Source organism: Strix uralensis, chromosome 17 (assembly GCF_047716275.1).
Source record: "Strix uralensis isolate ZFMK-TIS-50842 chromosome 17, bStrUra1, whole genome shotgun sequence".
Taxonomy (NCBI): domain Eukaryota; kingdom Metazoa; phylum Chordata; class Aves; order Strigiformes; family Strigidae; genus Strix; species Strix uralensis.
Window position 1 is genome coordinate 6,837,473 of NC_133988.1, and position 15,892 is coordinate 6,853,364.

The 15,892-nt window shown below is 36.9% G+C and overlaps 1 protein-coding gene across 2 annotated transcripts in view; it reads left to right on the forward strand.

The window, feature by feature from the left end:
* The window catches only part of UPB1 (beta-ureidopropionase 1), a 36,129-nt gene extending 20,603 nt beyond the window's left edge, over nucleotides 1–15,526 (forward strand). For both annotated transcript variants that reach the window (XM_074887561.1, XM_074887562.1), the window contains 8 exons: nucleotides 322–409; nucleotides 1,111–1,205; nucleotides 2,529–2,690; nucleotides 6,690–6,859; nucleotides 10,245–10,326; nucleotides 11,165–11,207; nucleotides 12,285–12,439; nucleotides 15,277–15,526. In XM_074887561.1, the coding sequence (XP_074743662.1) occupies nucleotides 322–409; nucleotides 1,111–1,205; nucleotides 2,529–2,690; nucleotides 6,690–6,859; nucleotides 10,245–10,326; nucleotides 11,165–11,207; nucleotides 12,285–12,439; nucleotides 15,277–15,360 (879 nt within the window). In that variant the 3' untranslated portion in view covers nucleotides 15,361–15,526. The remainder of the gene's footprint in view (nucleotides 1–321; nucleotides 410–1,110; nucleotides 1,206–2,528; nucleotides 2,691–6,689; nucleotides 6,860–10,244; nucleotides 10,327–11,164; nucleotides 11,208–12,284; nucleotides 12,440–15,276) is intronic.
* The last annotated feature ends 366 nt before the right edge of the window (nucleotides 15,527–15,892 follow it).

Genomic DNA, 15,892 nt, shown 5'->3' on the forward strand with positions numbered 1-15,892 from the left:
TAATTTTTGCTGATTCTGTTAAGATTTTTGGCTGTTGGCAAATCAGTCAGCAATGAGTTGCCATGTATTTAAATGTTGTAACCATGGTATTAGAATTCCATTGGATTGATTTCTCTATTTTCAGCCTCTAAATGCTTTTAAAAATCCATATCTAACTCTTTCTATTATCAGTGTTCAGGGATTATAACTTCTTGAGTTATTCCCCCTGAAACCAATGGGACTAAGTATAGAACAAGATAAATTTAATGTAAACAAAGCTTGCAAAACCAAGCTGTTAATATACAAGTGAGTTATTTATAGTGTAACACTTCTCACAATCAGGTGGCTGCACTGCACAGACGAATTGAGGAGATTGTGGAAGTAGCTGCAATATGTGGAGTCAACATAGTTTGTTTCCAGGAGGCTTGGAGTGAGTATTTTCTGTGCTTCCTTCTAGGTTGTCAAGAGGTCAAGTTCCTTCTATTTTAACAGGTATCCTGCACTAGATGTCTTGTAAGTAAACAGCAGAGATCTTCCAAGATGTAACAGTGGACTTTACTGATTTGCTTTCTAAAGGAAAAAGCAGAGTGTCTTAGTTAGCAGAACTGTAAGGAAGATGTACATGAAATCTGTTATAATGAAGACTGATGTGTGCTGCAGCAGTGGTATTTGCAGGTGTGCTCCTTCTTTGTATCATCCTTTGTGATCCTTTCCTCATTTTTTTCTCCTAAAACTTTGTTTTTTTTCTAGACAGATATTAAAATTAAAAAATCTAATTTTAGTTAAAATGGAGTCTTTGAGGCTTAATAGAGGCAAAACCCAAAATGAAGGTCTGTGAAATATTTCTGAAAAATGTTTATTCGCAGAAACTGTACACTAGTGACTGGGGTCTACTTTATATTTTCACCTCCAGCAAGACTTCACTAAGTGCATTCTTTCTCTTCTGTTTTGCTCTGTGTGGGCCCAAAACTCCTTGCCCTTGCTAAAAATATTTTTAAATAGCTTTTGCAAGAAAAACGGTTGAATCATTCTAAAGTAATTAATTTTTTATCTGTATTCATGCAAACAGTGTGCATTTCTTGAGTGACGTGAACATTCTTGTAAATTTGGTCTTGCATTGGTGTTTTCCAGCCATGCCCTTTGCTTTTTGTACAAGGGAGAAGCTTCCTTGGACTGAATTTGCTGAGTCAGCAGAGGATGGGCCAACAACAAAATTCTGTCAAGAGGTAAAAAACCAACCAAGCAAAAAAAATCCCACATGCAGCCTCCAACCCCAGCCCATAACTACCATTGATTAACATGGATTTCTTCTTTATGTACTGGTCTTGTACCACTGAGAAAACTGAAATAATAAAAAATAAATTTTCAACTTGCTTGGAAAATATTATGATAGTGAATGAAGTATAAATGGACAACAGCAACTGTGCTCAATATTTATTTTTTAAACTACTTTGGACTACCTTTTACCATGGGTGGCATATGAAACTGCCCATTTAACTGCTCCTGAATTTTGCAAGGAAGGAATGATTCTTCATACAGATATTTTTAATTTCCATTTAAAAGGTGTTTCTTGCCTAGAACGGTTGAGCATTAAATAAAGCTTGTATGAAGATGTGAGAAGAATAGGTAGCCTTTTCTGAACAGGGAACACTTTCAATGCAAATCTTTTGCATCTCCCTGTGAAATGACACAAAATGTAGGGGCTTTTTATGGACCCAAGGGAATTTGTTACTGTCTGGCTCTTATTTTTCCAGAGACTGTTAATTTCAAGGGTGGCAGAGTTTATTTTTGGTTTACAACTTTTTTTTAATAAGGAATTTCAGTTATTTTTTTTACAAGTGATTGAAACAACAAAAGACTGTTTTGATGTCAAATTTGCCCAGATATGCACTGACCTATTAAGTTTTTGTAGACAGCATAATATCTTTGGTCTGTGTAGGGCAATTACATGTTTCTGCTCACTGTGGAATTAATGATACTGTGGAAGTTTGGAGAAGTTAAAGAGAAGTGATCTGAAGGAAAATACAATGTTCTAGTAAACTGGCAATCAGAAGTTGCTGTACTTCTCACTCACACCTATGTTATTTAACATTTATAGTTAACATGTAATGCTATTTTACTTTTTTTTTTAAATTTTATTTAAATAACTGTTTTCAGCTAGCTGTGGTGTCTTTCATTCTAGTATATACCACTTATGTGGTATATACCAGAATGGAAGAATGGGATGGGATCTATCTCCTCTTATATCTGTGAGTAGATAGAGGTTGGCTTCATAGTTTGACCATTGCTGTTAGGATGCTTTTTCCTGTTGGTACTTTGCATTTCCAGTCAAAGGATTCTGGTGGAAAGCTCTCTGTGATGATGTATCCATCTTTGATGAAGGAACTGTAGTGATGTTGCCATGCCAGTGTGGGTTAAGCATTAGCCCTTGATAACAGTCAAGTAATGTACTAGATGAAAATTTTTTTTCAATCCTTCTTTATGAACAAAAAGTGAAAATAATTACTGCAGGCTTGTGTATAACAGAAAAATTGTGTTCATTTGTATAGCTGGCAAGGAAATACAATATGGTCGTGGTATCTCCAATCCTGGAGCGAGATGAAGTACACGGGGGAACTCTGTGGAATGCTGCAGTGGTCATTTCTAATTCTGGAGCTGTCCTTGGCAAAAGTAGGAAAAATCACATTCCAAGGATTGGAGATTTCAATGAGGTAAGATGCAGTATTGTGACTATCAAGCTAGTCTTACCTTGCAATTCTTGTTCGTGTCAGCATGTGTTGTATCAGAGTCATGTTGGCAGGAAATGTAACGTTTTTCTAGAAAATGTTGTTCATTAGGTGTCAAATCAGTTTTTCTCAGGTGAAATTATAGTAAGTTAATTTATCAAGAACAGAGGGTGATGACTCTTAAATGACAAATAACACTGAATTTTGTCATGTACTCTTGACCTAATGGAAACTACAAAAGTATCAAGGATCTTTAAAACAAAGGTCTTTAAGTCACAGCTTTGTTATGTTAGTTATGCATGATTGGCTTAGATTTTACATGTGTGCATGTTGAACTTATTTTAATTTGGATGGCAATTGTTTCACGGTTCAGGTGTGAGCATTATTTATGGTCTTGATCTCTGTTTCTCTGTGAGGTTGTCTTGGAAATGACAGTTCTTTTGCTTATGTTTCTTTGAGCAGAATCCCTTAATTCATTACGCTTCTGACTGAATAGTTGGTTTATGGCATCTTCTGTTTACTAATCACATTACTTCCACTGAAGCCCTCAGCAGTTTTTAGGCTGTCTGCCAGAATCAGGTTCAGAAACTGAACTGGTAGGAAAGGCAATGCCAGAAGAAAACTGGTAGTTCTGAAATGTGTTTATCCATCCATATAATTATGACAAGCAGAAAGATCAGGATTAAAAATTAACCAAAGTCTAAAAATACATTGTCTTACCTAACTAAATCTCTCCTTGTCAGCTAAAGTGAGTCATTAACAGAGGCGTTTCTTCTAAGCACTGGGAGCTGCTATACACCTGCACTTGCTTTTGTTCCGTCTCTGAATGTCCCAGTCACTAAACTGAGGCTTCAGAATCCAAACTGCTTTTTTATTAATTTAAAAAGTTTTTTTGTGTCTTGAAACTTTGTGTTCAAAGACCTCTGGAAGTTTTGACCTGAGCTCCCAGACCTGATCAGACTGGTTTGTGTTTCTTCAGAGGAGGCTATTAATAGGTTTCTACACAATGGATTTCTGGCACAGGCCTGTCAGTCACCAGTGTTGACTTCTATCTTTAACAGTTATTTTTATATTTAATATTATTTTATCATATCTGTCTTTTAGCTATCAAAACAGTAACTAACAAACCCATATAAAATAGAAGCACTAACAAAAATGAATTTTGGTTACTTTCCATATTCTTGATTTGTGTCTTGTGTAATCAAACAAAAAATAAATTCCCGTTGCTTGTGCTAAAATACGATGTCTTTCAGTTTTCCAAACAGTGTTTTGTGGAACATCAACAGATTCCAAGAAACTTCTTGTTTCTAGCTATGAAACTGTAATGAAAGGCACCTAAAAAAAGAAAATGTTTTTACTTTTCCACGTGAAGTATAAATAGTTTCATGAAGAGTTTTGCATAACTCCTAAAAGGAGTTAGTTCTTATAATCCTAAATGCCAGAATTACCTCAAAACAATCTATGTATATCTTGCATTGATTTGACATTTCTTGTTGCATCTACCTCATTATAGAAGCAAGTACTGTTTACCCAAAACAGCGCTCTCTTTTTAGCTAGTTTTGTTAACAGAGCATTAGGTCCTTTCTTCTGAGCTGAACAATTCTGATAGAGAAATTTTAGAAACCACCAAGACTACAGGGAAGGATTATGCTATCTCCATTACTTTAATGTTGTTTTCTTTATCAACAAAGTTAACCCCCAAGGAAGCATTGAATTTTAAATTATTTTTTGTAGATTGTCTCTGTAGAGCAGATAGGGAAAGGAGTCTTGTTAAAATCGTCCTTGTTGAATTGGTGAGAACTAAATGGAAAGGGGAAAGAGATTGGTCTGCAACATTCAGCCATGTGTGGGAGGGCATATAAATAAACAAAAATCAATCTTTCTTGAGACATCACAGTTTGTTGCTGTGGAGATGATTGTGACCTCTGGTGAGGAATAGAGAAATAAGAACTGATGAATTCCCTGAAGCAACAGCATTCTTGTTTTTCTTCTCCTATTGTAATAAAAGAAAACTGAGAATAGAAGAAGAAATGGAAATATATTCAATCACCAGAATTGTTTTGAGAAAGGATTGTGTGAGTGCCCACCACATGGTGTGCTCTCTACAGACATGAAAGGAGATAAAATCACTGCCTAAGGCACTGTGCAGTTTCATGAGACCTGATAATAAATAAGGAACATGAAATGTCACTTTTTCTGAGCATACTGAACCTCTGGTCCTTGGTTTCAGAAGATGATCTCCCTATATCTGTCATTCCATTCTCCTACACTTACGTGAGGGCCTAGTTTGTTCCCCAGCTGTAACTGTACTTGCATTAGGCCTGATGTGGTTCTGCTTCCTTCAAGACCAATAGTAGTGGTTGTTACAATAGATGGATTCAATAAAAAGGGAATTGTTTTACAACACACCTTTCTTATATGGTAAGAGACACACCCCATTGGGTCAGGCTGATGGATTATGTACCTTGCTTTTCTGTCTCTGAGATAGTCACAAAAAGGTGACTAGGAATAAGACTGTCCACTCTGCAACTTCTGTGCTCCCTCGGTATCCACAGTCATTGTATTAGGGATGTTGGGTGGCATGTTCCTGTCTATTTCTTTTCTTATCTGTGGTTCTTTTATCAGTGACTTTGTCAAATCCCTTCTGAACCTGGTGATAATACCTGCTTTCACAAAGAAGCAAATTTCAGAAGTGCACAGCCTGCTGCATGAAAAAAGTTACTTTGGTTGCAAAGAGGTACAAGAGTGCAATTTCAGTCAATACCCACTGCTGCTGCTGCTTGGGGATTTCTTATCCACTGCCTCTGTGATTTTGTAAATCTCATTCATAATATCGCCCTCAGCCTCCTGTCTGCAGATTGAAGAGCCCTTTCAGTTGCTCCTCACAAGGGAGCTGCCCCATCCCCTCCATCATTTCAATTGTCTTTGCTTATTCCATCTCTAGTATATCCTTATTGAGATGCAGACACTAGAATTGCCCAGAGTACTCAAGCAATGGGCACACAGAATTCTTATAAACCAGCAAAATTATGTTTTCTATTCCATTTCAATACCCTTCCTATTGATGTCTGAGACTTTCTTGGGTTTTTGACTACCACTGAGCACTAAGCAGGCAACTGTCAGTGACTCCACACATACTTTTTTCTTGTATCTGTGAAGAACCACTTCTGTACATTTCATTTAGAATATCTCCGTGAATGTTTCTCTCTCTGATAGCTGTTAACAATGCCCTATCGTTCTCTTTACTAGTGCCTTTTACAGGAACCAGTGCCTTTCTAGTTGTTTAGAAATGTTTGAGAAGTTAAGATGAAAGGTCGCAGCATATGGTAAATGAGATCTTTTAAGCCAACAGTTGGCTTCAGTTTCTTTAAGGAGTGTTCTCTAGATTTATCCTGTGATTTTTCCTGGTGGTAGTTTCAAGCCTTGTGTTTGTTTAGAGCAATAGGCATATACAAAATTTAAATAACCAGTCTTAGCTATATACTGATATTTCCTTATAGCATTCATAAAATTACTGCATGTCATTACATAACAGGTGAATGTAAAGGAATTCTGTGTTCTTTAAACTGTGTTCATCTCTTTTATCAGAATCAAAGGATCGTAATGACTTAGGAAAATTTTCTTATGTGGTGAAAGTACTAAGAGAGTTGCCTGAAGTTGGGCAATTTGTGGATCTCTCTTAAGCTTCTGTAGAAGTTTCTAGTATTAATAGAAGTGTTTATGTCAAAGTCAGACAGTGCTTAGGTATAGTATGTGTGAAGGGAAACAGAAAGGGGCTTGAATTTGATCTCAGCAGCCTAAGAGAGCCACTTTTTGCTGTATACCCATCACAGGGCAGCTATGTACTAAATGAAAGCTGTTGTCGTTGCTTGTGGTCTAATGACTTGAAGCTGGCAATCAGGAACTGGGATGTGTCAAAGCAATGTTGGAGGTATTTCTTTTCGCTTTTTAAGACGTCTGCATTTGTGGTTTTTTTGTTTGTAGTCTACTTACTATATGGAAGGAAATACAGGACACCCAGTGTTTCAGACACAGTTTGGAACAATTGCTGTGAATATCTGCTATGGGCGCCATCACCCTCTGAACTGGCTCATGTTTAGTATGAATGGAGCAGAGATCATCTTTAACCCTTCAGCCACTATTGGAAAGCTCAGGTAAAATACAAACCGATTTAGGCTGTTGCACACTTTCTGGGTTAACTGAATCTCTGAGCCCCTCGCTGGAGCCTCAGGGGCACCTTACTGAGGTCTTGGAACCTGAGGTATCACCTTCTTGTTTTGCCTTCACAAAGGAATCTGCGTTCTTCACCATCTGGAGTTTTGAGCTACTGGTCTGCTCACAGTCACTAATTCTCTTCCAGAACTCTAGTTGTACATTTGCAGGTCTTTTGTCTCTGAGGCAGAGTTAACCAGCATCCAGCTGTGTTCTGAAAACTACTGAGAGTTTATTTAGGTTATCATTGTAATATTTTTGCTTTATGATAGACAGTAGTAATTTCATTCAGGCTTAGCTTGCCAGCTTACCACCTAGGAGCCAATAAGTATAGTATCAAATTGCAGTTTTCAGAGCCAAGATGAGAAACCCTTTTCTCAGAAACTTTTTTTTTTAAATTCTTGGCAATTTGTGATTATCAGGCCTCTTGAACCAGACTGAACCAGTGTAAACTATTTCCCTTGAGATTAATCTTCTGTAGATTGACATTAATTGCACCCTACTGACTTGATTTCCTAAAAGAAAAAAGAAAACCAGCTCAGTGAGCTAAGAAATACACTTCTTAGCTAGCCCATAATGATTAATTTGTGGATTAGATCTTGAATATTCTTTGCCTCTACATTATCAGCATCAGTCACATTTCAGTATAATAACCTTTGAATGTGACATGCTTCCAGAGCATAGTCTGACACAGGCTGTGTATTGCTTGGGATACTATAATGTAATACAAAATAACTGCATTTCTTTGGGGCTAGTGGGGGGCTTTCTTTAGGTAGAAACCTTGTAGAAATGGTTTCAGTGGTTCTTTATACCACTCTTGACAAAATCACCATGCCTTCCTTTCATTCTCATTGTTTTCTGTTATTTGCCCTACTACTCAATACATTCAAATTCCAAATTAAACTATCTGTAAATTGAGGTGTGGGATTCCAAAATGTGTCTGCACATCAGCTTAACACGTGACAGAACAACTGTGCTTTTCCTTTTTGTTTTTTTTTTCTTTTCTTTTCCTGATAACATTAGGTTCTGAAAAGTAATTTAGTACTGCATGATGTTCACATACATATGACTGAGGAAGTGATGGTAGCTTATGCTTAATTATAAATGTTAATATTTTAACCCTTTTCAGTATAAGCGGTTAGCTTTGTATGGGGCGGGAAGGGCGAAGTGGCTTTGCAGAGTTCTTTGGAACAAAACCATTTCCTTTCGGAGTTAAAAAAAACATATTTTGGGCTAGCTGAACTGTCTTTGAGTTTCCAGCTCCAAAGATAAGTTTTAGGAAGCTAACAGGAGCATATTTCATTGACAGTGATGATATTGTAATATAAATATCCAGTAGCAAACAAAAAAAGAAGGCATACTGTCCTCTTGTAATACCAAAAATTCTTTGTCATTTCTCTTCGCTCTCCCTTCAGCTGGGCTTGTGTGTGTGGACTAACTGCAGAATACTTTCATTTTTGTCTCTTTAATCCTAGAGGAACAGATTTTTCTAGTGTCACTTTTGTAAACCTTAATGTATGAAATGTTCAGGCAATATAGACTTGCTTTCTGGGTATACAAGATGATAGAAAAGTTAGAAATGTACAAGGAATATATTTAGCATTTTCCATTTCTTCAGGATTCACCCAATCCCCTTTTACCTGTTTAATGTAAATTTGGAGTTTTTCTGTCTCTGTAACAAGGTCCAAGAACATTCATCCAATTTTTGTTGCTGACCAGCTAGAAATTTCTGAGGACATTGAGCATTCATAATAGGATAGAAATGGTGAAAAACAGATTGGAGGCATAAAATTTTCATACCCGCAGCCAGTTCAGATGCAAAGAACCATGTATTTACAAATGGGAGAGTAGAACTGTAGCTTAGATGCAGTATTCTGTCATTCAAACTGCCTTTAATAGATTTCAGTATAAAAGATGGTTTAGGTTGAGTAATGTTGAAAAATGTCCTTTGAAAATAGTTGAATGAAAAGAATGCTTTTGGGGCATTTATGTCACTACTAGAATAATATTTGTGATGTTTGTCTACTTATAGCCCATTAACAGGAGAGCAAACAGAAATTACTCTGTTGTCATAGAGGACTTCATTGGTACTCTGAGTGCTTCAGGCTTTCCTAATTATTGGCTTTCACTTGGTTGTTTTTAAGCTTGTAATTTTTGTTGCAGGAAGAGGACTCTTGAGGCCTGTATAAAAACTGTCTCAGGGGTCACTTCTTACCTATAGCCTTTTTTCCCTGTCTCTCTTCTTCTGTGAAATTGTAATTTTCTAGAGCTTTTCAATAAAATCCCTTTTTCTTAGAAGGGCTGGCTGTCAGACTCAAAGCTATTGAGAAAAGAGGTGATAAACCAAGTCCTTTCAATCAGTCCAATGACCACCTCTTAAGATTCTTGAGTCTGACTGGGAGATTAATGAGTCAGATGCTTGCAACCTTGTCTTGGTACTCAGAATCTGGCAGGTACATGCTGCCACAGGAGTGGCCAAATTGTATCACCTTTGTTTTGGTGCTCTGAGTACTTCCAGACCTCCTGTTAAGTAGTCTGATCCCTGTGTATTGAACTCTTCAATAAAAAGACGACTGTTTCAGTTTTAAACATCAGTCAGAATTGAAATCCCCTTTGGAAAAGAGGTAGAAGCTTGTAAAAGAGAAGGAATTTTTTGTTCCTCATTTCTTAGTTCTTGGTTTTATGTAAATTTAGTGACTGGTTTAATAGATAATTATTGGGAAATTATTGGGATGCTTTTGTTAAACATGTTTTCTTTTTCATCAACTCACTGTGTGAAAATGACTTACTGGAGAGTGTTATGAAAACTGTAGTTGAAGTAACAGAAATAGGAAATTTTGGTGGAAATGGATTTTTCTTTTCCTTTCATTTTTTTATTATTCCCATAACTAATTTTTTTCATTCACTGCTGCAAAAGCCCTTCCTGGACAAAAAGGAGGCATCTTGTTTGAATCTCTTACAGCTTTGCTGCAGAATGATGTTTGATATATTGAAAGTTAATGGAATATGAAAGCACATGTGTAAATCCTTTGCATAATTTGGAGAATAAAACATTTTATATTTTAATTGCTTTGAAAAATCTTGAGATATGTTAATTTTTTGTTTCTTTTTTTTGTCATGACAAAGCCATATTTACTTTGAGCAGAAAATAATTATAGTGCTTGGCTGAATCTGTGGGGAGATTTTGGATTGTAAGAGCAAGATCAGTCTTAGCAGCTAACTTTGGCTTCTTTGACAGAAAATGTACAGTGTGAGACAGTCATAATCTAAATTTATCTCTGAAGTAGACAAGTAGTGAATACCTGCCTCCTCTTTTGTGTACTGCAGCGAGTCACTATGGCCAATTGAAGCAAGAAATGCTGCCATTGCTAATCACTGCTTTACATGTCCCATCAACAGGGTAGGAACGGTACGTATCATCACTTTGTTACTTCATTTCATAATTTGGGTATTGTAGCATGAGTTAATTCCAGGGAATTAACTGAATAGCACTAGAATGCATAGATTCCTCTCCTGTAAACTACTGTATTAGTGGTTTTGCTATGATTTGAAGATGGACAGTGACAAAGAGATTGAGAGCTGCCTTGTTGCTGGCAGCCTACTTTTTGGTTGCAGCTGCTTCCTGTTCTTGAATTGCTGCCTTTGTAATAGGCACCCGCCCTTTTGCTAATTCTCCTAGTTTCTATGGTGAAATCAGTATTCTTTCAGCCAAAGTGACTGAAAAATGAAATATCCTCAAGTCAATGGTATACAACTGATTGCTGTTGTACAAATAGTACCTCCTCCTGGACACTGAAATTCTATAATGAAAATTAATACTGCACACAATAGGTTGTTCTTGCCTTCAGATTAGTCCAAATGTCCTACATCTGTGTTCTTTTACAAGGTTCCCTGCAAAAATCCAGACTTGTTCTGGCTGTTACATGGATACATTTGCCACCTTTTGTGATCTGCAAAGGTGTGTTTGGTTAAATGTCTCTTCTTTTGCCTCTTTAGACCCATGAAACTGATATGAGACATGTTCCCCTAAGCATATGAACAACAGGCGGTGATACAAAAAGATCTTGTTTTCTAGCCTGTCCATCATTGGAACTAGGCCCTTTTGATGACTCCCTTTAGACAGCGCTGATAGTATGCCAGAAAAAAGTAGATTTATATAAACTTCCATACTAGTATGGTAGACTAGCAAGGATTTCTTGAATGAAATGGATTTATACTGCCACCTACAGATTCCTTTTATTTCACAGGAATACTACAAAAATGCCTTTACTTCTGGAGATGGTGGGAAAGGTATGGTCAGAAATCACATTCGGTAGTTGCTAATAATTGTTAACTAGAAAGGCTGAAGAAACAATAGCTCTCCTGCAAGTGTCTACCCCATGACAGCTATGGTTGCTAGCTTACTTAAGAGTGCTGTTTTGTAAGCTGGAGAGAAGAAGCACTTCCTATGAAAGTTGATGATACCTCGGTATGTGGTCACCAGAAGTTCATACCTAAAGTTTCTATGTACTTTCAGAGGACTAAGAGGTTTGGAGTCAATGCAGCATTGTAGGACTGGAGGACAGAAATCACACAAATTAGCCTGTGTTGTCAGTACATGCATGACATTTTATTTGTGGTTTTAAGATTATTAACGGTAATAGCCCTAGCCTGAATCCCCAGCCAAGCCATTTTGGCCCGTTTCACAGATTCGCTGGAAGTTGAAGAAGAGAATTCTCAAAGAAGAGCGTGAGATTTGCTTGTATGCACTTCACTTGTATGTTGAAACACTCTAATTTGACCTGTGACAAATTTGTCCTGTGCTGGCTTCATCTGGAGTGGGCCTCAGCCTTTTTTTAGCTAGTTTTCGAGCTAATTATTTGTAGCAGCTGCATGAAAAAGGTCAGTGGTATCTATTGCTTAGTAGTACAACAGATGGGGCTGATTTTTGGCACAACTCAAGAGTTGTGCAGTATGAAGTAAGATTTTTTTCTGTGCCTCAAATCCCAGTGTTTTCACTTCTGACCTTGTATTGAAAATTGAATGGGTGCATCTCTGTCAGCTGTTTTGGAAATGTATGATTTGACAATAACAATGAAAGCAAACCCATTTCTTAATTTCAGAGACTTAAATGGGAAAGCATAATCATGCATTATTTAAAAGTGAGTTTTTTCCTGTTAATTTGATGTATGTGAAAGCTGTACTGTGCATGAAAGTAACTGTTGGTCAGAACTGCAATTACGTTAGGATTGTGCTGTGACTCTTCAGGATATCTTGCTTAAAGCACAGTGAGTGAGCAACCGCAAGAAATTGAGCCAGGGACACTGCATGCTAAGTTGTATGCTTATGTGCAGAGGGGGTTACATGCTTTTTAAAAATTTCTTTAAGCACACCATGACTTGGGCCATTTTTATGGCTCAAGTTACGTAGCTGCACCAGATGGCAGCAGGACCCCAGGACTCTCTCGCACTCAGGATGGACTTTTGGTGGTAGAGATGGATCTGAATCTTTGCAGACAAGTCAGTGACAAATGGAATTTTAAGGTAAGCCTGCTTATAAAGAAACAAACTTACATATGATATTAGAACAAACAAGCTTTCATAATGATCTTATAATCTTACAGTAGTTAAAAGTCAGCCTTTTTTTTCTTTAACAGTCCAGAGCTTAAATTGTTGAACTAATTTAAAGATGTTCTGGAGGCCAAAGGAATAAATGAATTCCAGAAAGGAGTAGCCAAATTCAGGGAAACTAGGCCAATGGCTTTTAAATGAAAAACAGCCTTTGGTGCTTAAATGTGGGAGTGCCAGGAGCTCCGAGGACTACTAGGGGAAGTTGTGTGCAGTTTCCTTATGCAAAGTATATAGGCATTTGTCACTTGGCTGAGATGGGCCTTTGATCTGACCTAATATGGTAGTTCTTTATATTCTTATAGGCCTTATGTGTCAGTTTTGGTGAAATATAGTGAAAAGCCAAAACCACAAGAATCTTTAAGCATCTGAGAACTTTCTGAATCCAAACTTCTTGCAGTCTTAATTCCCTGAATTTGTGGAGATGTTGAAGCCGCAGACAAAGTACCCTGTACATTCATCTCTGAAGCATACTAACACACTTTTGAATTTGTCTAAATCAGATTAAGACAGCTGCAAGCCTCTCCACATGACTTGAACAAACTTACTTATTACTATTTTTCGCATTCTGAGATAAAGCTAAATTGGATCATCTTTCCTGAGGGTATAATTTGATTTAATTTGTCCAGTAGCAGTGTTGGTTTAAGAAACTGCCACATCAGCACTGCAGTTTGCTAACCCTTCAGTTGTGCCAGTACAGGCTATGTGGGGTGCTCTCTTGTATACTGGTTTAGTGGAGTGACCAGATTATTTTTATTTTAAACAAACAAACAAACGACACTCTAGTTTCTTCTTTCAACCTGATCAAGTTTACGACAGGCCTCACAAATGTTCTGCTAGAACAACAAAGAAGGCAAGCAAAAGGAGAAAAGAGGTTGCAACTTCTCAAATAGGCTTTGTTGATGAGGAAAATGTCTTGCTTACTTCTGTCGAGACAGGTCTTTCATTCTAGTCCTCAGTACTGCTAAAGACTAGAATTTTTTTCCTGTCCACTCTTAAGAGCAGCATGATTTGAATCCTAACAAAGTAGAACAGAACTCCTGACTAGCAACTGTCATAATATACGTAAGTTCTTCAGTGATAAGCTAGTATTTAAAATGAGTAATAATTTGCAAGGAGTGTCAGGTTTTGCACATAATGTTACTGCAAGCAGAAGTTTATTTTATAGAGCTGGTTTATTTGCAACCACTTTGTGCATTACAATATAGTGCAATATATAATGTGTTTTGGTTTCAGTTTGATGTAAAAATACAAATATTCTGTGGATTTGAAATGTTGAATAAACTTTTTAATTAAAACAGAGTCATTTCTTAGCTAGAGCTGAATTTCTTTGCTAATGCTGCCAATCCATATATAGGGACTAAAGGTAAAAAGTAATTTCAGGTTGTCTTCTGGACAGATTGCATTTGTTGTTTTATAGATGCATGTGGTAGGTTTATGGTTGTTCATATAGTGGAATTAAATGGTGCTGAGAGATTCCCAGCTTTTTTTAAAGTCAGTCAGGCATTTAGTTTTGCTTTGCCACGGAAATCTGAGGCAGAGTAGAGATTTAGTGTGCCAGGAAGCCCATGGAGCATTGCTTGTAACAACTTAGTAGGGGTATCTGAACAAAAGCAATTGTATTGATTAGGAAAAACAAACAGTAAAAGCAAAACACTGACCTTCAGCGGTTTTGTATAGAATTGCTTATTTTTTGTTGTCTTCAAGTCTTGTGCTTTCAGCACCTTAGTTTTATGCTGATGGTGTGGGTTGCTATTGTTGGTCTTTTGACACATAAGGCACAGCTGTGAATTTTGTTTATGTGACAGGGGATATCTATTTCCTTTTCCTCTCATTTGTGGCCAAGACAGAGGTAGTTCTTGATATGAGGGGAATGAGGAAGTATGAAGTCATAGGTTATCCACCACAGAAAACCCTTGATAGCAAGTAGGAAGCTATTTTAACCTGCTCTGGTATCTGCTATTTGCATTCAGTGATGCCTGAAAGGGGTGTTAAGCAGAATGTCTTTCCTAAACTTACAGCAGCGAAATAGTTAAACAAATTGTCCTCATTACACTCTGGCAAGAAAGAAGCAATTAGCCCCTCTCAGAGCCAGTGTTGTAGACTGCACTTCAGAAGAGGATGATAAGACTACGTGAAGTGCTATATTTCAGCCTCCTAGCTTACTGTATCACCCAAAGCAATGATAATATTTTGTATTATTAATGGATAAAGTGAGCAACCCAAATACAGTGGCACATATGCAAACTTATTGCTGGCAGCAGGGTTCATTGGTTGTCAAGGACATAATACGAAGACATAATTACAGATACACTCCTTTGCCTTCATTGACATAACTTACCTAAAAAAGAATATTGTTTATGCATAAGAAAGTCAGTCGACCTTTCACGTTCAGCTTTCAGCTATCCAGGATAACCAGAATAGCCTTAAGTAATTAGTCAGCAGACATGACTGTCAGTGAAGGAGAGCTGCAAATCAGGAAGGTGTTCATTTTATAGTTTTATTTTTAGAGTGGAGATGCACTTCTACTCTTTTTGGGGTAAAAGTGTAGTTTTAGGCAACACAATGCGAGTTCTTTTATAAAAGTATGTTTGTGCTAAGGCACTGGAGGTCTTGCATTTTGAGTGAATTATGGTTTTATTGTTTGGGGCAATTAATGCGTTGCCATAAAAAAATGGAGGATGTAAACATTTTCTACTGAAGTACTTTCATAGCTCACTGAAAGAACTGAAGCTTTGATTTTTCTTTTCCAGATGACTGGTAGATATGAAATGTATGCAGAGGAGCTCACTGAAGCAGTCCAGCCTTATTTTATACCAAATATAATCAAAGAGTAAGAGAGCATCTCATTACAATCAAATGTTACCTAACAAATTAAAAGGTACTGTTGGATGATAGCTTTACTGTGGATCACAAGCTGTTATTTTCATGTTGTCATTTTAATTAACTGTAACTTTTAAATAATAGGATTCAAAACTGTTAAGTAAAATAATTGAAAAATGGCTTCTTGGATGTGGGTTTGTCATTTACACTAATGAGTCCAAACTTTTGTTCCTTACTAGAAATATATCCAGTAGGAATACACTGATATAAAATGATGATGCAGTTTATTTAGTACTGTGTACTGCGATATAGTTTGATGGAGATGATGAGTTCAGAAGACATAAAAATTTTTATGTAAGCTTTGCATTGTGCCTCTTACCTACTTCTGCTTTAAAGTTTTTACCCAAATGCATAATTTATTGAAAAAGGAGGCATAAATTGTTTTCATCTGTTTCTTTTAAATTACAAACTATTTGATGCAGTTCTGTTAGAGCTAAGTCATGTCCCAGCATGTCCTAGTTTGAAGATCTGTGGGTACTGTAAAGC